Genomic DNA, 24,585 nt, shown 5'->3' on the forward strand with positions numbered 1-24,585 from the left:
ATGTGCTAAATCTAAAGGGTCTTATGAAAATTGTGGAATCTGAACTTATAATAAATAACCATTGACCTAAGAATAAAATTGTAAAACAAAAGTATAATGAAACTTATCTTTACAGAAGTAGGAAAATCTTTCCATTTGTCCTGTGTGAGCACAACTTTGTAATCCTTAACGACACACATGCAGATATTCGCATAAGAAATTTTAAGATATGTACATGATGACAAAGTATTAAAATATATACATAAACTATCAGTTAAGACTAATAGTCTGAACATAGGGATCCAGCATTTTATTCTTCCTTAGACAGTATCTTCCCATTTGGGATTTCTTTTTTTTTTTGAGATGGAGTCTTGCTGTCACCCAGGCTGGAGTGCGGTGGTGAAATATTGGCTCACTGCAACCTGCCCCTCCTGGGTTCAAGCAATTCTCTGTCTCAGCCTCCAGAGTAGCTGGGATTATAGGCACCTGGCACCATGCCTGGCTGATTTTTGTATTTTTGGTAGAAACAGGGTTTCACCATGTTGGCCAGGCTGGTCTTGAACTCCTGACCTGATGATCTACCTGCCTCAGCCTCGCAAAGTGCTGGGATTACAGGTGTGAGCCACTGCACCCAGCCAAAAATTTTTTAGTGTTAGATTTGCAATAATAGTTTGGTTTTTTTAAATGCATTTTTTAAAATGCATCAGTAACTTTTATGTAGACAGTTTTCAAATATTTCATTGTTTCTCAGCATACTTCAACTCATTAAATATTTCACAGTCTTCCTCCTGGGCATGCATACATGTCAACACCAGTTCAATTTCCTGTCCAGGGTACACAATGAACCTTGTGTTTGGGAACCTTTGACCTGCTCATAACGTACCAAGGGCAAACAGTTTGTAAAAGGTGACACAAAGAAATGTCTGAAACTTAAATTCACCAGAACAGAGAATCAGCAGAGTCCCAGGTTGGATGTCAAGAAAAATGCCATTTATTTCCTCACCAAGAAGGTGTCCTAGAGAGATCAATAACATTCTTAATATTAAAAGAATATTAAAATTTCTGCAATTTTCAAATACCACTTTATCAGAAGATACTATTCTGGGGCAGGGTCTCACTCTGTCACCTAGGCTGGAATGCAGCGGTGCAATCATAACTTACTGCAGCCTTGAACTCCTAAGCTCAAATGATCCTCCTGATTCAGCCTCCTGATATTTTTTACATTTTTTAGAGAGCTGGGGTCTAGCTTTGTTGCCCAGACTGGTCTCAAACTCCTGGCGATTAGAAATCCTCCCACCTGAGCCCCGCACAGTGTTGGAATTACAGGTGTGAGCCACTGCCTAGCCAAAAGATACTTTTCCTACAAACTTGTGTTCATAGCTTATATATCTGATATACAAGTAAAGTGAAACAGCAATCAACAGAGTAAACACGTATATGACCTGAGGTATCAACCCATGGACCTTCCATGATTATTGATTTTCAAAAACGTAGAATGCATTAGAATTGCACTCAACACTAAACTATGCTGAAAAGACTATAATGGATAATGGAACATTAGGGCCTTGCAGCCATCTCAGGTAGGTTGTCATTGTGAACATCAGTCATTGTTTAACAGAACTGCGGAAATGCCGAAGTCAGTTTAATTGAATTCCGAATAATAAAGTTTACCATTATTACCTTGGGTAGTCTTGAACTAGCTTAGAAACAAAAACCAAACCTAATAACATTTAAGGTTAGAGCAGAAAAACATTCAGTCAACCTGCTTTTTTTTTTTTTTTTTTTTATGACAACTTTTTGGTTAGGATTTTTGTTTTGAGAAAAATAAGATTAGTATAAAAATAAGATAGCCAATTTATTTTCCATAAAATCAATGTGACAGAAAATCTGTCCATTACATTAAAGACCACCAAAAATGTTATTCCTGCCATGCATTTGAAATGAGAGAGGAAAATTTTATAAATGTTTTAATGTGCAAAAAAGGTATTTTCCTGCAGTAGCCCCTGAGATCTTAGTATTTTGTTTGCCAGGAAGTTAACTTTCTATCCTATTAGAATATACCTATTTTTAAAGGTTAGTAACTAATTATAATTTCCTTAATAAGGGTGAAAGTGCAAAATTTCAAGAGAGCCCTTGTGATACTTTGTTCAGATTTTTCACAAAGATTTTTCTAGTTGCTTCCAGTCTGTGGAAAACCCACTCTTTAGGGTTAAAACATTTGAGAGCAATTGAAGTGTAGGATACAATCCTGAATAATGTAGCGATCTTTTACAAAAATCTCTATATCAACAAGAAAAATAACCTTTAGGATAATACTAACAGAAAGGAAAAAAAAAATGAACATAAGTGACTCCAAAGCTGAATTCACCCGGACTTCTTCAGAAACTCCATTTTGTCCTATGTCTTCCAGACCTGAGTTACTTAATGGAACCTGTGAAAACAATCACGCGTCTGTGTTTTTGTGAGAAGAAAACGTTTTCCTTTATGTGAAGTACTTTTCCTACGTTCTCCCTCTTTAACTGGTAGTAAATTCCTATGGTATGTCGGTGAGTCACAATTCATAAACTCTTTATGGGTGGCTGTGTCTTGTGTATTCTAGCCCACTAACAAATAAAGCAGGCTATTTTTTTTAATTTCTTTTTTCTTAAAATAACTAATTATCTAGTTTAAGAAGGAAGGTGCAGAAGGAAGAACAAAGCACCTGTGATCTCACTTCTCAATTAAAAAAAAAGTTTTTTAAAGCAAAAGCCCCTTGCCCTTTTTCTTCTTTTTTGAGACAGGGTCTTACTTTGTCACCCAGGCTGGAGCGCAGTAGTGCAACCTGGGCTCGTGGCAGCCCCAACCTTGCAGACTCAAGCGATCCTCCCACTTCAGCCTCAAGTGGTTGGGACTATAGGCATGTGCCACCATGCCTGACTAATTTTTGTATTTTTTGTAGAGACAGGGTCTCCCCTTGTGGCCCAGGGTGGTCTCAAACTCCTGAGCTCAAGTGATCTGCCCGCTTTGGCCTCCCAAAGTGCTAGGATTACAGGTGTGAACCACCATACCTGGCCTCTCTTCTCAGTTTTAATAATTTGAAATTATGACTCAACGGAGAATATGACTGATACTGTGTCTGTCAGAACACTGCTAACTTTATATTGGTGAATGACTGTGAGTCTAAAAATAGCCACCAAAGAAATGAAGAGCCACCTGGCAGAGACAAAGATATTGTGACCAGAAGAAGGAGATTATTCTGAGACACACATAGCACTTTGGCTTCTTTGATCCTTAGAGAGTATTTCAAAGTTTGTAGAAATGAAAAGCAGCAGAAGTCTTCTGGAGGATAATCAATTTGATTTTCAAATTCGACTGCCAAAAAAATGGCATTTTTACGTGGCCTCACATCTAAATTAGTTAGAACTGTAAAAATGCTAACTTTCCTAGCATTTCTTCCAGGAAGCAAGCATTCATTTTCCTCTTCGTGTGTCTCATATTGGTTAAAACTCAGTGTTTCTAGAGACTTCAGTCATCAGTTCTACTAAACAAGGTAACGTCATCATTGTATCCCGGGGCTGAACACTCCAAGTTCTCTAGTAAAACATAATTGTTTTCATTGACATTCAGAGAGATGGCTTCTTTCTTAGCAGTGGATGTAAGCTCACTCCAAGTAATGTCAGTATTTTTAAAAGCATGTAGAAGGAAGATGCCAATGATAATAGTGAAGAATCCACTCAGGGTCCCAATGATGTCTCCAGCTGTCATGCCATACCACTCTTGGAATAAGACGGCAGAGCAAGTGACTACCATGGATGTGAAGAATACATAATAAATGGGTGTCACAAGAGAGGTATTAAAGGTGTCCAGTGCCTTGTTGAGATAGTTAATCTGTGTAGTTACTGAAAGCACAAGTACAGCCAGCAAAACAAAGACCAGAGGATGTTTGTAAACTGGCTTCCATTCTATCAGCTCCTTAATGGCAATTCCCAGGCCTTTGACAGAAGAAACTGAAAACGCTCCAATCAAGGAACAGATTGAAATATAAACCAATATATTGGTCTGTCCTTTCTTTGGAGCCACAATCAAAATCAGCACCAAGGAGATCACAGTTATGATCACAGCAAAAGAAATAAACCCTGTTAGGAGGAGAAAAGAATTTGACGTTAGAAAATGCTCACAGGATTATACCTTTCTGAAATCTTGTTAGTCATGAGTTTAAGAGCATAGGTATTTTAGAAATAGAAGTGAGATCAAATTAAAAACAACATTATATTGCATAGCTCTCAATATTTTACGAAGAATTTTCACAAACGTATCATTTAAATGTCACCAATACCACTATGAGCTAGGGCAAATATTATCAGAGTAATTTTTTATTTCAGAGGAAGAAAGTGGCAAAGAATTGATTTTGAATATGTCTCTTGCCTCTACCATCGCCATCTCTCCCTTTCATTGTGTAAGACGGGAAGCATGAACACAAAAATAAGTTCTGCCATCTTTTCAGGAGAAATAATAATCAAACCTCACTGTGTCACACAACCCACAATGCAGCCCACAATGTAGAAAGTTTATTACAATATTATTACAGATACTATTTCGTGAGGAGAGAAAGTGGAGCAGAATTTGAGTGGTTCTTTAGGGTGAATCACAGACCTGGGTCTCTCAATTTCATTTCCATTTCATGCAAAGATGTGACTTCCTCTTCTTGTGGGGCATGGATAACCATCACAGTTGACCCCAATATACTTAATATGCAGCCTATTTTCCCATGAATGTTCAAGTGTTCGTTTAAAAAGTAGGAAGATAATATTGCACTGTTGGGAGAGAAAAAATAAAAAATCACTATAGTTCAATTACCTTTGGATCCCATGGCAGCTCAGAAGTCACACTGTGGTACATGCCACCATATATCCCAATGAGCTGACTGGAATACGCTATATGACACTGAAAACCCGAGATTGGTTTGAAACTCAGAACTGATGGGCAAATATGCTTCATTGTTTTTATATCTAAAAAGCTATAATATTCTATATCTTATAATCTTCCAGTGATCTTACAAGAGGTTCTACTCAAGTCATTTTCAATTTACCCATCTTTTCCTGTAAAGCCAAGCAAAATAGAAAATCTTTTATTTCTTACTGGCATGATACATTTAGAATATGTATGCCCATGGATGTTTCAAAGAAAGATACATTCCTAAAGAAAAATTACTCTGCTCAGGGCTAATAATCAGCTAGTTCATACCACTACAACCAAACGGACCAGGGGTATTCAATCTTTTGGCTTCCCTAGGCCACACTGGAAGAATTGTCTTGGACAACACATAATACATACTAACAGTAATGATAGCTAATGAGCAAAAGAAAAAAAATCACAAAAAAACTCATAATGTTTTAAGACAGTTTACAAATTTATGTTGGGCCGCGTTCAAAGCTGTCCTGGGCCACATGCAGCCCATGGGCCATGGGTTAGAGAAGCTTGACGCAGATTTTCAAAATATCAAAATACTTTACCACCTGCTACTGCTCTGATACTTAGACCTATCCGGTACTCCTAATATTTCAGTTGCTGTGGTTTCTGCAAACCAGCCTTCTTCCTCTAATGCCCTGTATCCCCATGAAGGCAATTAAGTGCCCATCTGTCCTCAAGATTATGATCAATTCATTACCAGGTACTTTCCTAAAGTTGCCCTCATGTGGCCACTTGTAGGACTGCAGCCTTAGTGAAGACTACTGTTACTACAACTAGCTATTCATTGCATAGACAAGTGTTCGAAGTGCTTTATGTGTATTAACTCACTTAATTCTCACAACAATCCTATAAAGAAGCTAAAAAGAATTTAGTAGGCTCAATCATAAGTTTTCTACTAGAGGTTGATAACGAATAGAAAAGAAAAAGACAAGAACAGATAAACATGTATATGCTTATTAAACACATTCATTTGAGATCATAATAAACTCAGAAAAATTAGATCCACATTCCATGAAATAGGAAAATTATTCCTGTTTCCAGTACTAAAGATACCGGGTCTCCAAACAGAAGTATCCAGCAAACAATGCAAGAATTTTAGTGAGAGTTAAAATTTAACCAAAACACCATGCTTTTAAAAGTCCTCTGATAACTACAGTCATTAACCACTATGATGAGAAAAAGAATTGACAGGACTCTGGCAATTTGTTCTGATGAGAGATTTAAAAAATCTTCTATGCTTCATTGCATTGTTACAAATGTAAAACACATTTATGTTAGTAGGAAATCAAACTCACTGTGTCTTAGGTTTTTAAAATAATAATGTGACAGTCTATTTCCTATTTCTACGGTTATTGTCTTCTCAAGTTATTTTTGTGATTTCAGGCAAGAAAAAGTATTATTCTCACTTTATGAATGAGTAAACTGAGGCTGAGTGACTTGTCCAAAGCTTCCCAGGAGTCTCAGAAATAATTTGGGTTCATCTAGACTTTTAGAGCCCAGGTTGGTCTAGATTTGTGTGTTTGCTTTTAGATATCCATAGCCGTATGTTTCTTATGGTTTAAGTTTATCTTGGTCTTAAAATACCTACAGAAGCCAAGTTCCTTGTTGCTCACATACCTTATAAGAACACTCAGAGCACCCAGAGGGGTGACCAAGGTGGCAGGTGCAAAAGCATAAGCAGCAAAATTTGCAGCTTCTCCTGCTCCCACTAGAAAGCAAGCAGAGATATTGACATAAAAAATGGGCTTGCTTGTCAGAAGAGAAAAACAAACGAGTCATGCAAAGCAGTGGACTTTTAACCCAAAGACATGGGAAGATGTAGCTAAAAAGAATGATGTAACGTGTTTTATAGCGGGTAGGAGATAATTAATATTAAGAGATGCATACAAACTGTAATACCAGGTGATACAAACTCAAAAGATGCAAAAAATGGTGACAGATGAGTACCCATTTTAAATGGCTTTCAATAGAAATTTTTAGCTACTGAAGACACATTTGGTGACTCTGATCAACTCTAGTAGAGGTAGCTTTGTAGTAAGCAGATAATTCTTTCACTTGCTCAAGAATACCTATAGTTTTATAGGTTACCCACAACCATCAAAACCAGTTTGGAAAATTAGAATGGTTAAACCTGGTGTGTAGGTAGGGAATAGCCAGCAATACCTGCCACAGTCCCATGAAGTTAGATATGCCTCTATTGTAAGTGATCTACAAGCAAGTAACAGTATCTCAGTAGCTTAACAAGATCCAGGGAGCTGTTTAAAAGTCATGATATGCTCCTGAATGTAATCTTTTTCTTATCCGAGGAACTCTAGACTTGCATGATATAGTGTGCTATAAATAACTTCTAGAGTGAGAGAAATCCCTTCAAGAGCTGGGCTCTTGTACTGGGGCCAAGTTATTCTCACAGAACACAGCTGGAAACTTGCCCACAGAATGTAGTATTTCATGCTGGCAACTATACCAAGCAAATGCTTATTGTAGAGAGAGAAAGGAACACTAGCATAATTTTTTTCTTTTTCCATTTGTCTGGCTGCTATGCTACATCCCCCCAAATCTATAGGAGTACTCACCATTAGGAAAACATCATTAAACAAATCTAAACTTACAGAACAGAATAATTAAGACATTGCTCTCATCGAAGGAACCACAGCGAGGCCAGTGACTCATACCTGTAATCCTAGCACTTTGGGAGCTAGACGGGAGCAGATCACTTGAGGTCAGGAGTTCGAAATCAGCCTGGCCAACATGGTAAAACCCCATCTCTACTAAAAATACAAAAATTAGCCAGCTGTGGTGGCAAGCGCCTTTAATCCCAGCTACTCTAGAGGCTGAGGCAGGAGAATCACTTGAATCTGGGAGGTGGAGGTTGCAGTGAGCCACTGCACTCCAGCCTGGACAACAAGAGCGAGACTCTGTCTCAAAAAATAAAAAACTAAACAAATAAAAAGAAAAAAAAAAAAGAACCGTGGCAGTTTTCTTGGAATATTAAGGTTTCCTTGGATATTTTATATTATTTATATTTTATCTTTATAAATAGCTTTCCAGGAAAACATTGACTTCATGATTAAAGTACTGTATGTATGTCACTTACTTAATCTCTAAGGTGTGCTTTTCTCTCTTCAATACTGACATAAACATTTTTACATGGTGAAAGCAAAATTGCAAATGTAGTCGCATAATATTCTCCTTATCATTTCATTATAAAGTATGGGTAGAGGGTGGGGAGATGCAAGTAAAAGAGAAAAAGAGAATGATCCAAATATCTATCTGGAATCTTCCCAGACAGCCCTGGTCAATTTTTATTCAAATAGATAAAGTGGATGTAAAAGCACCCTAAAAACTGAAGGGGGTGGCCGGGCACGGTGGCTCACGCCTGTAATCACAGCGCTTTGGAAGGCCGAGGTGGGTGTCCTGAGATCAGAAGTTCCAAGACCAGCCTGGCTAACATGGTGATACCTTGTCTCTACTAAAAATACAAAAATTAGCTGGGTGTGGTGATGTGCACCTGTAATCCTAGGTAGTCGGGAAGCTGAGGCAGGAGAATCGCTTGAACCTGGGAGGTGGAGGCTGCAATGAGCCAAGATCGTGCCATTGCACTCCAGCCTGGGCCACAGAGCAAGACTCCACCTCAAAACAACAACAACAACAACAACAAAAAACTATAATAAACAAACACTAAAGGGGCTATACATATTTAAATTATTTTCATTAATCACACTTTTAGACTCCACCATTTATTAAAGAAAAGGTACCCAGTTCCTTCCCATAACAGGATCTTACAAATACTGAAATGTGTTGCTTGGTTTGGGGAAATTCAGGGAAGCTTTAAGACTCCTGGCTACAGAGGGAATTTATGATGCCCTTTTTGAGGGGAGCTTCCGTTTTGGGATTTAAGAAATTTCACTTAGTGGGGAGACTGAAGTCAGCAAAAGTGGCTGAGGGAGATGAACACTGCCTTCTATTTGGATATCACATTAGCATTTAGAAAGTGCTTTCAGATCCTACAAAGTCTCGTTTAATCCTCACAGCAGGTCTGGGAGGAAGGAGAGTGCTGACACCCCTCATTTCTTCTCCATTTGTTCAGTACCAAGCAGCCACAGAAGCCTTTCACTTATCCATGTTGTTGTCCTGGCAAGGAAACTGTACTCATTCTTGAGAAAATATGTAGTATATATAGTCACAGGTTCAAATTAGGAGGTGGGAAAACATGAAAGAAAAGTACTTTTCTCTATTGTTATGGTGAAGAAAATAGCAGAAGTCTGTGGTTGAAATACAATATTTGAAAGGTCAACTTTTTCCCTTGCATTCCAAGACAGTACTGAGGGCACAGGTGGTGGGAAATAAGAGTAAAAATTAATTTATTCATATATAATAGTATATATAGGACAATATATTATACCAACACAAAAATTTTTAGGCTTAAATTCCATCCTTGTTCCATTCTTGACAGGAAGTTTAACCAATTTTGAAAAATTTCATATAATCTATTTACTGTCTTACAAATAAACAGTATTCTCAGTATTAAAAACTTACTTGACAGCAATCCTACCCACCAGAGCCATTCCTTCAGGTAAGAATGTCCACCTTGTCCTAAAATACAAAAAATAAAAATTAACAAAAAATGGGTTCTACACTGGAGGAAGGTTTGAAGAATTGACTTCTAGGAAGCATACTGGATTATGGTTAGAAAAGTTAAGTCAGTAAACTAAAGTCTCTTAGCTTATTTACTTGGTCATTTCCAAAGCTCTTTTAAAGCTTTTTCCCCCCAATTTACAATGATTTAACAAGTCCCCTAATGGATTAATTGCATTTAGATTTTTTTCCACGTTTCTCTTATAATGCTCTCATGAACCTCCCTACACATACATCTTTGTAACACTGGAATGATTATTTCTCCAGGATAAATTCCTAGAAGTGTAATTGTTGAGTAGGAGGAAATGGATTTTTTAAAAAAATTGCCCGCCAGAAAAGTTATGTCAATTTTTAAAAAAACTTTGCAAATTTGATAGTCTTAAAATGGTATGTCATTTCAATCTGCATTTTTCTGTTTGCCACCCATTTTATTCTTTTAGGAATCAGGAGTTCATTTTTGTTTTATTTTTCCTGATTTTTAAAAGAGATTCGGGGTACAAGTGTAGTTGTGTTACATCAATCTATTGTAAAGTCTGGCCTTTAGTGTATCTATTACCTGAATAGTGAACATTGAACCCAATAGGTAGTATTTCATCCCTCACCTGCTTCTACCCTTTTACCCTCCCACCTTTTGGAATCTCTAATGTCCATTATTCCACTTTAAATGTGCATGTGTACCCACGGTTTAACTCCCACTTACAAGTGAGAACACGCAGCTTTTGATTTTCTGTTTCTGAGTCACTGCACTTAGGATAATGGCCTCCAGTTCTGTCCATGTTGCTGCAAAAGATATGGTTTCATTTCTCTAACAGCTAAGTAGTATTCTATGGTGTCTGTATATAAATAAACCACATTTTCTTTATCCAGTCCTCTGTTGATGGGCACTTAGGTTGATTTCATGACTTTGCTGTTGTGAATAGCGGTGTGATAAACATTTGAGTGCAAGTGTCTTTTGATAAAATGATTTCTTTTCCTCAAGTAGCGGGACTGCTGGATTGAAGGGCAGTTCTATTTTTAGTTCTCTGAGAGATCGCCATATTGTTTTCCACAGTGGTTGTACTAATTTACATCCCCACCAACAGAGTATAAGCATTCCCTTTTCTCTGCATTCTTACCAACATCTGTTGTTTTTTGACTTATTAATAATAGCCATTCTGACTGGTATAAGATGGTATCTCATTAGGTTTTAATTTTCCTTTCTCTGGTGATTAGTGACACTGAACATTTTTTCATATATTTGTTGGTCGCTTGCATGTCTTTTGAAAAACGTATGTTCATATCCTTTACCCACTTTTCTATGGGTTTGTTTTTTTCTTGTTGAGTTGACTGAGTTCCTTGTAGATTCTGGGTATTAGACCTTTGTCAGATGCTTAGTTTGCAAGTATTTTCTCCTATTCTGCAGGCTTTTTACCCCGTTGATTATTTTTCTTGCTCTGTAGAAGCTTTTTACTTTAAGTCACATTTGTCTATTTTTGTTTTTGTTGCATTTCCTTTTGAGGACTTAGTCACAAATTCTTTGCCTAGGCCAATGTCCAGAAAAGTTTTTCCTAGGTTTTCTTCTAGGGCTTTTATAGTTTCAGGTTTTACATTTAAGTTTTTAATCCATCTTGAGTAGATTTTTGTATATGGTCAGATATAAGGTCCAGTTTTGTTCTTCTATATGGTTCTACAATTTTTCTTGCACCATTTATTGACTAGGGCAGCCTTTCCCTAGCATATATTATTTTCAACTTTGTCAAAGATCAGTTGGTTGTAGGTATGTGGCTTTATTTCTGGGTTCTCTATTCTGTTCCACTGATCTATGTGTGTATTTTTATACCAGTACCATGCTGTTTTGGTTATGATAGCCTTACAGTATAATTTGAAGGTACTGTGATACCTCCAGCTTTGTTCTTTTTGCTTATGATTGCTTAAAACTTTCTGTATTATGCTTCCGTGTCACCTTTGCTTTTCCACAAATGATAAGTTTTTCTTAATTTGTAAGAAATTTTATTTAATCATCAGGTTCACCGTATTTACGTCAGTCAGATGTGTGTACACAAATACTTCATTTCAGCTATGGTTAAAATTAAAAACAGAAAACATAAATAGTAAATTACATTGGTACTAATGAGGACTGTAAAGGGAAGAAGATGGTTGACATAAGAGCTTTTGAGAGTTTGGATTAGTCAATGAGAGAATAACAAGCATCAGGTAGATGCACTCTGCTTATTTTCTACCTTGTCATACTGAAATCAAGTTTCTGTTTCATCTACTGAAAAGGACAAAATGCTTTTAAGGTATTCAAAGGGTTATCTTCCTACTACTCTAATCTATAACTTTATGTCATTATATTTACTATAGAAAATGGAATTTTCTTATGAATTTTAATATACTTAGCCCTCTGCATTTGACCTAATTGATTTTGTTATAATTAAACAGGATATATATGCTATGAAGACTATTTTGCAAAGTAGTTAACTGTGCTTATTTAGGACTTTCTCCTTAAGAAATTGGCAAATAACTAACTTGGAATCATATTACAACCCTGGACCTGACTATTGTCTAGTTGGTATCTCTTTGGGTACTAGCGAAACAATATTTATTTATGTATGTTTATTGATCATTACATTTGCAAATAACTAAGTTGGAATTATGTTACCACACTGAACCTATTGTCTAGTTGGTATCTCTTTGGGTACTAGTGAAACAATATTTATTTACATACGCTTATTGGTCATTTGCATTTCTTATTTTGTTTGTTTCTTGTTTATATGCTATGTCTATTTTCTGTTAGGGTACTAACCTTTTTACTTATTGACTGCAGTTACTTTTTATATATTATGAAACTATACTTTGTCACATATTTCATCATATTTTCCCCAATACATCATTTACTTTTTGGTTTCAGTTTTTAAATTTTTTCCATATAGGATTTTTTTCTCAATCTAGATAATCTCTTCCTTTATATAAAATGAATTCTTTATCTTTATGCTTAGAAAAGGTTTTTTTTTTTTCCGATTATTTCATTTTTTTGGCCAGGCGCAGTGGCTCATGCCTGCAATCCCAGCACTTTGGGAAGCCGAGGCGGATAGATCATCTGTCAGGAGTTCGAGACCAGCCTGGCCAACATGGTGAAACCCTGTCTCTACTAAAAATACAAAATTAGCTGGGCGTGGTGGCGCATGCCTGTAATCCCGGCTACTTGGGAAGCTGAGGCAGGAAAATCACTTGAACCTGGGAGGTGGAGGTTGCAGCAAGCCAGAGATCATGCCATTGCACTCCAAACTGGCCGACAGAGCAAACCTCTGTCTCAAAAAAAAAAAAAAAAAATTATTTTTATATTAAATTCTAACCTATCTGGAATGTATTTTGCTGAATGGTGTGAAGTAGAACTTTCATGTTTTTCTCCTCTAATTTTTCCCAATTGTCTCAATACTTGGAATGATTTGTCCTTTCTCCACAGTTTTGAAATGCCACTTTTTAAAATAACAAATTCAATTGTTATATATACTTGGGTCTGCTTATAAGTTTTAAATTATTTTATGATTTTGTCTGCTTTAATGCCAGTATCAAATTGTTTTAATATAGCATATGTTTTCTGATAGTACAAATCTCATCTCAATAGTACTTTTATAAGCTTGCTTGTGTAATTTATAGTCTTTAGTTTTTTTCCATATGGATGTTAGAAAAATGCTTAGATCTTAAAGTATACTTGATGAAAATGAATAGAAAACTCATTGTTAATGAAGGAATATTCAGGCAGACCTACTCAGCATCTTAAATGTCACTATAAATAGCAGCCTAATTCTATTGTTGTCCATTTATTGATTTAATAAATATCTATTAGGTGCCAAACACTGCTAGGGAAGGTTCCTGTTCTTGAGAATCTACTATCAATAAGCAAGTAAACCTATCAACAACAATAAAGAATACATGTACAACTAAAAATTATCCTAGGTACAGTGAGGGAAACTATTAGTGCAATGACAGAGAATAATGGGGGTGGGGTGGGGAGACCTGCTGTTAGAGAATGGTCAAGGAAGGCCTTTATGAGGTGATGCTACTCACACTGAAGTCTGAAGAATGAGTCAGCTGAATGAAGGGCAGGGAGAAGAGTTCCAGGCAATGGGAAAAGACCTGCGGGTGGGACAGAACCAGACCTATTCCAGGAACAAGAGAAAAGTAGGTGATGGGGAGAAAAGCAGAAGTTGGAGAGGTGGCAGAGATCAGACACTGGGAGACACAGCTGACTCCATCAAGAAGATAGAGACTAAGATAAACCAAGCCAGTGAGTTATTATTACTGTAGCCTAGGATAATTTTTAGTTGTACGTGTATTCTTTTTTATTGCTGATAGGTTTACTTGCCTTGATAGTAGATTCTCAAGAACAGGAACCTTCCCTAGCAGTGTTTGGCCCCTAATAGATATTTATTAAATCAATAAATGGATAACAATAGAATTAGGCTGCTGTTTATAGTGACACTTAAGATGCTGAGTAGGTCTGCCAGACTATCCCTTCATTAATCATGAGTTTTCTATTCATTTTAATCAAAGACCTAAGTATTTTTCTAACATCCATATGGAAAAAATCAATAACTATAAATTACACAAGCAAGTTTATAAGAGTAGTGTTGAGATGTGGCCTTATAACAGGATCATTTCTGCAGTTAGAAACTTAAATTCATTGGTTGCATGTGTTTCTTACCAGCTCTAGTAACACCCTTGCTGGCCAGTTGCAAGAGGCCCTTCTTTTTCAGGATGAAGCTGGAGCCAATAAAAATACTTGAACTTACTGCCAGTACCAAGCCCACATAAAGACTGTATTTGTTTTCTACATTTGCTGAAATGCTCAAGTTGTTTATGCTGGAATTCAGGTCCGTGTAGAGCACAGGAGAAGCCAGCAGCTGTGACACATTTGTGATCTCACACCAAGCCTGGAAGGAGTTTGGACAGACCAGAGACAGCACATATCCTGGAAAAAAGGAAAGAAGAGAATGTCAGGAATGAAAGGGAGAGGTATTAAGGCTTACTGGCTTTCTGCAGGAAACAGAGCCTTGAGTGGATGGTACTGAAACATTTTACTACATGCAGGGAAGTCCTTAACAGGTGGCCCACAGGCCTACAGACATTGTCAAATTGGCTTGCACAGATTTTTAAAAATGATTTTAAAGTGTTTAGCTGTCATCACTTAAAAATGAGCAATTTCACATGGAAGCCTGGATTCCCCCTATAAATTCGATCTGGCAACACTTGTGTCTTTGTTCTGGCGAATCAGCAACTTGATTGGAGCAGTGAATAGCTGTTCAGACCTGGCTTGTGCTCAACAGTTCAACACAGCCTGTCACATCCCCTTCACTCTGCATTATCAGCCTGGCTACTGGAAAGCAGGGCTTGTGGGGCCTGAATGTAGGGAGGAAGCATAGCACCCTCAGTCTAGAAATCACATTGCAAGAAATCTATTCGCTAGGTGTGGTAGCTCACACCTGTAATACCAGCATTTTGGGAGGCCAAGGTAGGATGATTGCTTGATCCCAGGAGTTTGAGACCAGCCTGGGCAACATAGTGAAATTCCATCTACATAAAAAAAATTGAAAAATTAACCAGGCATGGTGGTGCATGTCTGTGGTCCTAGCTACTCGGGAGGCTGAGGTGGGAGGATTGCTTGAGCCCAGGAGGATGAGGCTGCAGTAAGCTGCGATCACACCACTGCACTCCAGCCTAGGTAACAGAGCAAGACCCTGTCTCAAAAAAGAAAAAAAGAAAAAAGAAATTGGCTGGGCATTATGGCTGTAATCCCAGCACTTTGGGAGGCCAAGGTGGGTGGATCACTTGAGATCAGGAGTTCGAGACCAGCCTGGCCAACATGGTGAAACCTCATCTCTACTAAAAATACAAAAATTAGAGGGGCATGGGCATGGTGGTGCGTGCCTGTAGTCCCAACTACTCTGGAGGTGGAGGCAGGAGAATCACTTGAACCTGGGAGGCGGTTGCAGTGAGCTGAGATCGTGCCACTGCACTCCAGCCTGGGTGACAGAACGAGATTATCTCCAAAAAAAGAAGAAGAAGAAAGAAGAAGAAGGAGGAGGAGGAGGAGGGAAGAAGGAGGAAGAAGAAGAAAGAAGAAAGAAGAAGAAGAAGAGGAAGAGGAAGAAGAAGAAGAAGAGGAAGAAGAAGAAGAAGAGGAAGAAGAAGAAGAAGAAGAAGAAGAAGAAGAAGAAGAAGAAGAAGAAGAAGAAGAAGAAGAAGAAGAAGAAGAAGAAGAAGAAGAAGAAGAAGAGGAGGAGGAGGAGGAGGAGGAGGAGGAGGAGGAGGAGGAGGAGGAGGAGGAGGAGGAGGAAGAAGAAATCTGTCTAACTATTTTGGTGGGGTGTGAGTCATTTGATGGGCATGAAGAATTATATATTTCAGAAAACGTTTTAAAAGTGAGTTTAGTTTTCTGTACCACTTTCACTGATTTTTCAGGTCTATTAATACACTGTCTCCTAAAGAAAATAGAATCTAATAAAAAATGAATTAAGTATCATTAGGTTTTTTAAAAAATGAGATTCAAAGAAGTATGTAAATCCCCTGAACCAAGTCCACTATTATAGATGTCTTGGAATTTTGAGGCTAAACACTAAAACACAAAATGAAAACAAAATGAAATGAAGTTTTACACTATGTAAGAAATTTTTGTAATCTGTTCTCCACTCGAAAAGACACCAACAAGGTGACATTGTGACAAGATGTTCTGTCTTCCGATCTTTTTTCCTTTAAAAATGGCAAATTCTCCCATTATGAATTACCCTAAACAAAAGAGGGTAAAGGAAAATTAATCAGATACAATTTTGTAATTCAATTTTTAGAAAAGTTTTACATTTCAAAAATCTTAAGGCATATAAGCAACAAAAGGCTGTTTGATCAAATGATGTCTTAGCAACAAGACTTCCATAAGTGGACCTATATACCTCTGGCAAAGCTTCATGAAGCCACCTGAATTTTACCACATGCAAAGTTAAGAAACACCCATGAAGTTCAGGTCTGGAAAATAATAAAATAATGGAATTCAAGGTTTTCATGACTATTATTTAATTTATTTCTGTAATTTGAAAATGACCCAACTTTGCTTCAGAAATCCAGAATAGTTGGACATGGTGTCCCACCCTTGTAATCCTAGCACTTAGGGAGGCAGAGGCTAGAGGTTTCCTTGAACACCAGAGTTCAAGACCAGCCTGGGCAATATAGCGAGATCTCCACAAAAACAAACAAACAAAAAAACGAAACAAAGAAACAGAAATCCAGAATAAACTCAAAGTCAAAACTAAATATTCTAACTGCTGCAAATTTTCATTTCTTTTTTTTCTGAGACAAGGTCTCACTCTGTCACCCAGGCTGTAGTGCAGTGGTGCCATCACGGCTCATGGCAACCTTGACCTCCTGGGTTTAAATGATCCTCCCACCTTAGCCTCCCAAGTAGCTGGAACCACAGGCATGCACCACCATGCCCAGCTAATTTTTAAATTTTTTTTGTAGAGATGGGGTCTCACTACATTGGTCAGGCTGATGCTGCAAATTTTCAAGCAAGTTAGCCCTTAGCAATCTTGTTCCACACCACGTTTATCTCATTTAAGCCCCAAGAAGGGAAAGTGATTAAGTATATTTTTGTAAGAATTTTGATTACACTCATTCCTGAGAAAATATCGGACCTGACTTACCAGTGAATTCCATGACTGCATTCATGTCATTTACTATGCAGTTAACATAACCATTCTAAAACTTTGTCTCTGAAATCAGTGTGGGTGGATCTCATTCCAGTGAAACAATATTCCTTCTAAGTTGTTGACATAGCAAAATGTTTCTGACATTGTAGGGGGTGTGGGAGCAGAGGGTCATAAGGAAGATCAAATGATCACTGTTGCATTTTGCAAGTTCTCATTGTAACTGGCAGGCATGAATGCTCCAAGTTTTATGGCAGGAAAAATAATAAAAATCTTGTCTGGTTACTGACCTTAGGACTTAAATTGTTTTATGCTTTGGGAACATGTTAGGGAGAGAGCCTATGGCAGATATGACTGAAAGAGGAAAGAAAGGATGGGTTAGTGGATGTGGAGTGGCCTACGGGAGAAGGGGAGAGATGGGTAATGGAAGTTGTGTGGGCAGGGAATTTGGAGTGTTTTAAAGGAATCAAAGACATCTCAAGTCACAATTGGCTTATCAAGATTCAAGTAAGCACAGTAATTTTCCAGGGAGTTTAATGTAGACTTTATTCCACAGAAAGAGAACATCTACTACATTCATTATTTTTCGTTTTTAATAGACACCATCAATAGTCCTCTAAAGTGACTATACCAAGGTATACTCTTGCTAGCCAAGAACATGTATTTCTTCTTTGATGTTATTTTTCTAAATAGAGAGTAATGAATATTTAGGAAATATATGTTATAAATATATATATATACACCAATGTATCAAACAGCTAATTTAAGAAATAAAGCATCACCCCTCAGAGTTCATAACTATCCTGATTTTCTCTTTAACATTCTTTTGCTTATAAAAAAGATTTTCTCCATATATCTTGAAAATGTTTTTGCCTCTTTTTGCACCTAAGAAAATGTAATGATAAAGACATTGTTCTTCGGTGACTTGTTTTCGAGATTCATCAAGACATGATGCATGTGGCTGTAGGATTTGTTTTTCCCCCACTGTTCTAGAGAATTCCACTGTATATCACACAATTTTTCTATTTTATAGTTGGTTGATAAGTAATTTACAGATCCTACAAACAGTACTCCTAATGTTCTTCTATTATGTTAAACTATATGAAATTGATAACTGAAAAATTTGAACCCTATGACAAGTAGTTTCATATAGATCAACCTAATATTTATCTTCTACGTACAGGTGTAATAGTTTACATACACACAACTTTAACATTTAAAAATGAAGATCTACCATCTATAATCATGGGCAAGTTGAGTAATGGCTCTTGGTTTCAGTTTCCCCATCTGTAAAATGAGGGACTTTGACTCAGTGATTCTAAAGTTTGATCATAATCTATGTTTGTTCTCAGAATTACTTACATACTGGTGCCTCATAAATGTTGCTGATGGACCAGTTCTAAACTCATAGACACTGACAGACGGGAGATAGTTTAAAGAAACTGATGCCAATATATTAAGTGACACTGGCCAAAGTTATGTAACTGCTAAAACCAGGGCCAAGTAACCCAAATCCCATCCAGCATTCTATTTCAGAAAAATAAAAACATAAAGTACAAGAAAAAGCCAGTTGAAATTTATTATTCATTTATATGAGGATGAAATGCTTTAAATAATTTGTCAAATATTTGCCTATAGAGAATAATAATATAAATAATAATTTAAATGGTCCAGTTTATTACACGGAATAGAAATCTGGTTTTAAGAAAGTCAATGATTGTATAAAACTACCTTTTTAATCACTGCAAGATATTTCCTGTTGGGGGTCTCACCATCTATTCTACTGTGATAGTTTGGATTATTATTCATTCAATATTCCGCCCCTTACCCTTCCCAATGTGGGCAAAGGTGCTTCACTTGATGTTGGGCTGAAAGTGATTTGGTGGCCAATGGGATGTCAGCAGAAGTGATATGAAGCTAGATTTCAAAAATGCTTATGTGGTTGGGTTTACTCATTTGCATCTCTGTAATTCCCTGAGGAGTTGCTCTACATTCAGCCTCAGCACTCAAATGAAGACACATGGAGCAGATCTGAGCTCATCCCACATGAAGGAGCCAAACCCAGGTGGACGTGTAGCCTGAAGCAGAGACACATAGGTGAGCCCCATCTAGGTCAGTCAACCTTCAGTTGACCTAGAAACCTAAGCAAGAATATGTGATATACCTGCCTATTCATATTAGCATAGGAATGACTGAATGAAATCTCTTTATGTCTGGTACAATTTATTCTCCAAACACTAATCAGTGGGAAGTAGGTTATATCACTCCCTGGCTTAATCCTCCCTGTCCCCTGTCATGGTTTTTCATCTTAACAAAATCTTAACTCCTCACTAACTTTGAACTTTAAAGCTTCTCATGCTCTGAAACTGCCTCATCTCTGACATCATATTGCATTACTCTCCCTCTCACCCCTCTCTGAAACACTAATCTTCTTTTCCTTCATTCAACAAATATGTATGGTGTACTACCTGTTGGGCATTTTCTAGAATCTGGAGACACAAAAATGAATACAACAGTGTTCCCTCTCTCTTATATTCCAGTAGGAGGAGATAAGATTAACAAACAAATAACTATATGTATGTTAAGAGTGCCATGGCAAGTAGTAAAAGCAGCATCAAGGAATATATTTTTTTAAAACAGGATTAAACAAAAGAGCCTCTCTGCTAAGTCTAAAAGCAGAAACCCTGAGGGGTTGAAGAAACTGCAGTCAGCCAGGTTACCTGGGGTGACAGAAAGGGAGATGGTATGAGATGTGGCTAAAGAGTAGGTGGGAGAAGGATCAGGTGAAATGAACCTTTAGACAAAGTAGGTCTGATCCTGTCATTCCTCCTTCCAAAACTCCACAAGGGCTTCCCTTCTCATTCAGAAAAAAATCCCAAATTCCCACTATAGTCTATAAGGCCCCGTGGAATCCTGTCTCCAGCTGTCTAATCTCATTCCCCACTATTGCCTTTTCTTCTGTTCCTTTCATAGAATAAGTTCCTTCTCAACTTAAACTTTTTAAAAAGCAGCCGTTCCTGAGCCTGTTACGGAGTGCTGGCTGGCATAGCTAGCTTCTTCTAAGTGAGAGGACTAAGCAACTCAGAGAGGCCTTCCCTGCCTTCCCAATCTAAAGAAACCTCTCACTTTCCATCATATGTTCCCAATCAAATAGACTTCCTCATACAGCTTAATTATAGTTTTATAACAACCTTCTTACATGTTTGAATTTGTTTCTTTTAAAGATAATTTTGGATTAGAGACTCTTTTGAAGCATCTGTAGCTTTAAAAGTCAAAACCAATGTGGGGTGAGGGGTGGCTCACACCTGTAAACCCAGCACTTTGGGATGCCAAGGTGGGAGGATCACTTGAAGTTAGGAGTTCAAGACCAGCCTGGTCAATACAGTGAAACCCTTATTAAAAATACAAAAATTAGCTGGGTGTGGTGACATGTGCCTGTAGCCCCAGCTACCTGAGAGGCTGAGGCAGGAGAATTGCTTGAACTCAGAAGGCGGAGGTTGCAGTGAGCCGAAATTGCACCACTGCATTCCATCCTGGGCGACACAGTGGGACTCCTCCTCAAAAAAACAAAACAAAAACAAAAACAAACAAACAAAAAAAAAAACCCAAAAAACAAAAAACAAAAAAAGTCAAAACCAAAGTATGAAATTAACTTTTTCTTCATGGAAGTTCAACTGGAATGCTCTATCTTCAGATCTCATGACTGACACCTTGTCATTTGGGTCTCAGCTTGAATATCACTTTCTTAAGGGGCTTTCATTGAATACCCAATCTAAACATCCCAACACTCTTGATACATTACTGCTATTATAATGATCTTTTAAATTACTTTGTTTCTTGCATAGTAGCTGCCATCTGGACAGTAAGGTGCCTGAGAGCAGGAACCTAGTCCTAGAGTCTAGGACCAGACTTGCAGACTCCTTTATTCTAGCACCTATGCCACTGCTTGGCACATGGGACTCTTGTTATTTGAACGAACAAGTGAAATTTTGAGTCTTTGTTTACTCCATGTCAAGCTCTGAGTGGTATAGTTCATATGTAATCCCACCTGTACCTACTCTTCAGAACTGTAAACTGGAGGGATGATCCCCAATTTATAGACAATTTATAGACAGGCAAAAGGCTCAAGGAAGCTAAGTTACAGCTCAGACTGTCTGATGCCAAAGCCTAATCTCTTCCCACTACTAATAACGTGCATTCAGATTTCTAAGTCTTTCTCACCAGCTTTCCACACAATTAATTACTATGGTTAATCACAGGTATTAAGCCTGGAGCTTAAATGTTTCTTGTTGGAACTCAATGAACAAGCAAAGCAGGAAAAATATCCGGAAGCTCAAACACTTTAGTGGGTGTAATTCATATACCCTCCTTACTTACAGATCCTTGGGTAAACAAGGGTGGGTGTGTTAGTAACCGTCGGATTTGCTGGGTTAGAAATTATTTAGAAAATAATTTTCTAAATTATTTTTGAAATTATTTTCTAAATTATTTCTAAAAATTCAGGGCACACAACCTGACTGTCTAGGAAATAATTCTAGATTCAGCTGCCTTAAAATTTTGTTTTTTAAATAGTTTGTGAATTGTTCACACATTTTTTCTCTTTCTGAGAAAAAATGGGACTAGGGAATAATTCTAGATCCAGCTGCCTTTAAATTTTTGTTTTTTAATAGTTTGTGAGTTGTTCAGGCGTTTTTGCTCTTTTTGAGAAAAAAGACTAGAAGATAATTCTAGATCCAGCGGCCTTAAAATTTTAGTTTTTTTTTTTTTTAATAGTTTGTGAATCGTTCAGGCATTTTTCTCTTTTTTTGATGTCTCTTCTCTTCCTTGCTGGCATGGTTTTGACGAGCTCACTTGTTAAAAAGGAATAAGCTGGAAAGTCAAGAGGAGAGGAAACCAGGGAAGATGCAAGCACCTTTGCACAGGTGTATATGTATATACATACATACATATATATGTAAGGGAACTATAGATATGTGTGTGTATATATATAGTTCTTACCATGCCTTTCACTGCCTCCCTTCCCCTTTACTGCATTACCAGGTAAATTAAAAAGCTGCTTTCCCCTGGGTACGGTGAAAACCATCATTTCAATGTATCTACATCCTTCCAGTCGCTCCCCCTACTCCCTTCCTTACTTTTATCCGGGCCTTCGGTATGGAGACTGCAGAAAGCCCACCAGTGTTTCGAACACCTGGCGAAGGGCAAGGAGCCTCGGCCAGAGATTTCACAGGGCTCAGGCGGGAAGCAGTGGGACGAGCCTGCAAACGAGTGCTCCCGGTTCCCGGTTTCCTCTCCAGTACGGCTCTCGCCTTAAGCAGCCAAAGAGTGACTGCACAGCGAGTCAGACAGGCTCGTGGGTTTGGAGACCTTTTCATCTCCAAGGAAGAGGAGAGATGTGGACGGCCCAGACTTGCCCAGCGCCCACCCCCGCGGCCCCAGGCTCTCCTCTCGCGGTGCTAGATCCCCGGGAGTCAGAGGAGGGCGCAGCGCAGAACTCCCACGGGCCCCCCAGGCAGACACGCCCTCTGCCCACCGGGTGACGTCGGCCCCAGACTTTGGAAGCCAGCCTGAGTCAGAGGAAACGTCCTTCTCAGAGGGACTCGGGATTCTTCCCATAGCATCCTGAGTTTCCCAGTTCCACACGCAGCACGCGGTAATTTACACGGGTCGGCCTCGCGAATCGAGTGGGAATCTCATCTGCCTTATTCCACTCAGGTTCTCCAGCACAGCCCGAATCGCCTAGGCACCCCTAAGTAAGTGTTGAACGCCTGGCTGGACGGCCGACTGACCGAATGAATGAATGAGTGAACGACTACGTTCAGAGTCGGTACATCCCCCCTTTCCAGTCTCCGCAAGTATCCGGGGACCACCCACCCGGTCTCTTGGCCACCCAGCTGCTAGGTCCCTCGGCCCAGGGCAGACACAAACCTTCTTGGCAGGGCTCTCCAGGCGGCAGCCTCACCTGTGCCCCCATGGCCCCGGGAGGGGGCTTCCGGAACGCGGGCGCTGGCTCCTCACCTGGGCCTCTCCTCCACACGCACCCGCGGCGGACCGGGCTGCGGCGTCTAGGAATGGGGCGCCCTGGCCCCGCCCCCAGAGCAGCCTCCGCCAATGGGCATGGCCAGGCGGGGCCTCAGCGCCAGCCGCGCCCCGGGGCCTGGGGCTTGCTGCGAATTCTCAGGGGCCCTACAGGCCTGGGGGCGGCCCGTGATAACTAGTGTATCTGGCAGGAGTAGCAGCTTCCCCTTGGCGCGGCTGCTGGAGCCACGAACTAGAGAAACACAGACACGCCTCTTAGAGCAACGGCGTCTCTCGGAGCGTGGAGCCCGCCAAGGTAACTCCGGGAATTGAGTGGAGTGAAGGCTACGCTGAGGCCCCCTTCTGGCTCCTCTCTGGTCGAAAAGTCTCCCCGGCTAGACAGAGCCCTGCTGCTTTTGGAAGCCTTCAGATGTTAGTTGCTTTGCACCGAAGCTGCTGACCTCTGGGGTTCTGCGCGGATTGCCAGGCTCAAGTTTATTTTGGGGGCTGTAGAGCAGACTTTGCCCTTCTGTGCTGTTATCAGCTTCTGTCGCTGTCCGTCCATGCCCGCTATATCCATCCACTCCCCATTCCGTCTCCAGCAGGCAACTCCCGCTACCCTGCCCCATTTTCTGGGTCATAGAGATATTTGAAAGAAACCTTTAAGGGAAAAGCAATGCCCAAACTGGAAAGACCTATTCCCACAAATTATTAATAACTAATGTTTATGATATCTTTGTTATACCATACATATGTAGGCACATTATGTATTAAATCTCACAGCAATCTATTAACGCTCAGTTTACAGATGAGGGATTAGAGGCAAAGAGTGAGGTTAAGTAACCAAATCAAGGTTGGAAGACTTGACAGCAGGTATTTATGCAACAAAGAGTGAGCAGGGCTGCGGGGTAGCTCACGCCTGTAAACACAGCACTTTGGGAGGCCGAGGCGAGTGGCTCTCTTGAGTCCAGAAGTTCGAGACTAACCTGGGCATCATGGTGAAACCTTGTTTCTACAAAAATTAGCCAGGTGTGGTGGTGTACTTCTGTAGTACCAGCTACTCAGGAGGCTGAGGTGGGAGGACGGATGGCTTGAGCCCAGGAGGTGGAGGCTGCAGTGAGACATGATCGAACCACTGCACTCCAGTCTGGGCAACAGAGACCCTGTCTCAACAAAAAAAAGGCGGGGGGTGGGGTGGCGGTGAACAATTCGGGCTCAAACCTTCACCAGGGAGAACTGGGGTGCCTTTGTGCTCTGGCATTTTAACACCGAGGAAAATATTCTCATGTACTCAGGTAGCCTTTGTTCTAGGTAGGCATGAACA

The 24,585-nt window shown here is 39.2% G+C and overlaps 1 protein-coding gene across 1 annotated transcript; it reads right to left on the reverse strand.

Annotated features, from left to right (window-relative positions):
• Positions 1-2,473: 2,473 nt before the first annotated feature.
• On the reverse strand, positions 2,474-23,255 carry LOC105487669 (NIPA like domain containing 1). Its single transcript, XM_011751178.3, has 6 exons — positions 23,172-23,255; positions 14,252-14,518; positions 9,466-9,522; positions 6,547-6,637; positions 4,612-4,772; positions 2,474-4,094 (listed from the first exon to the last, which is right to left on the reverse strand). Exons 1-6 carry the CDS (start codon positions 23,215-23,217, stop codon positions 3,484-3,486), a joined length of 1,233 nt encoding a protein of 410 aa, XP_011749480.1. The 5' UTR covers positions 23,218-23,255; the 3' UTR covers positions 2,474-3,483.
• Between the last annotated feature and the right edge of the window lie 1,330 nt (positions 23,256-24,585).

The sequence above is a fragment of the Macaca nemestrina genome, chromosome 3 (assembly GCF_043159975.1).
Source record: "Macaca nemestrina isolate mMacNem1 chromosome 3, mMacNem.hap1, whole genome shotgun sequence".
Lineage (NCBI taxonomy): Eukaryota > Metazoa > Chordata > Mammalia > Primates > Cercopithecidae > Macaca > Macaca nemestrina.

Excerpts from the sequence above, each read along its gene's own strand:
- LOC105487669 (XM_011751178.3), bottom strand. The coding sequence starts at position 23,217 with ATGGGGGCACAGGTGAGGCTGCCGCCTGGAGAGCCCTGCCAAGAAG. Across the intron at positions 14,519-23,171 it reads TGGAGAGCCCTGCCAAGAAG|GATATGTGCTGTCTCTGGTC; the intron begins GTTTGTGTCTGC and ends CCTTTTTTCCAG. Across the intron at positions 9,523-14,251 it reads CAAGGGTGTTACTAGAGCTG|GACAAGGTGGACATTCTTAC; the intron begins GTAAGAAACACA and ends TTTGTATTTTAG.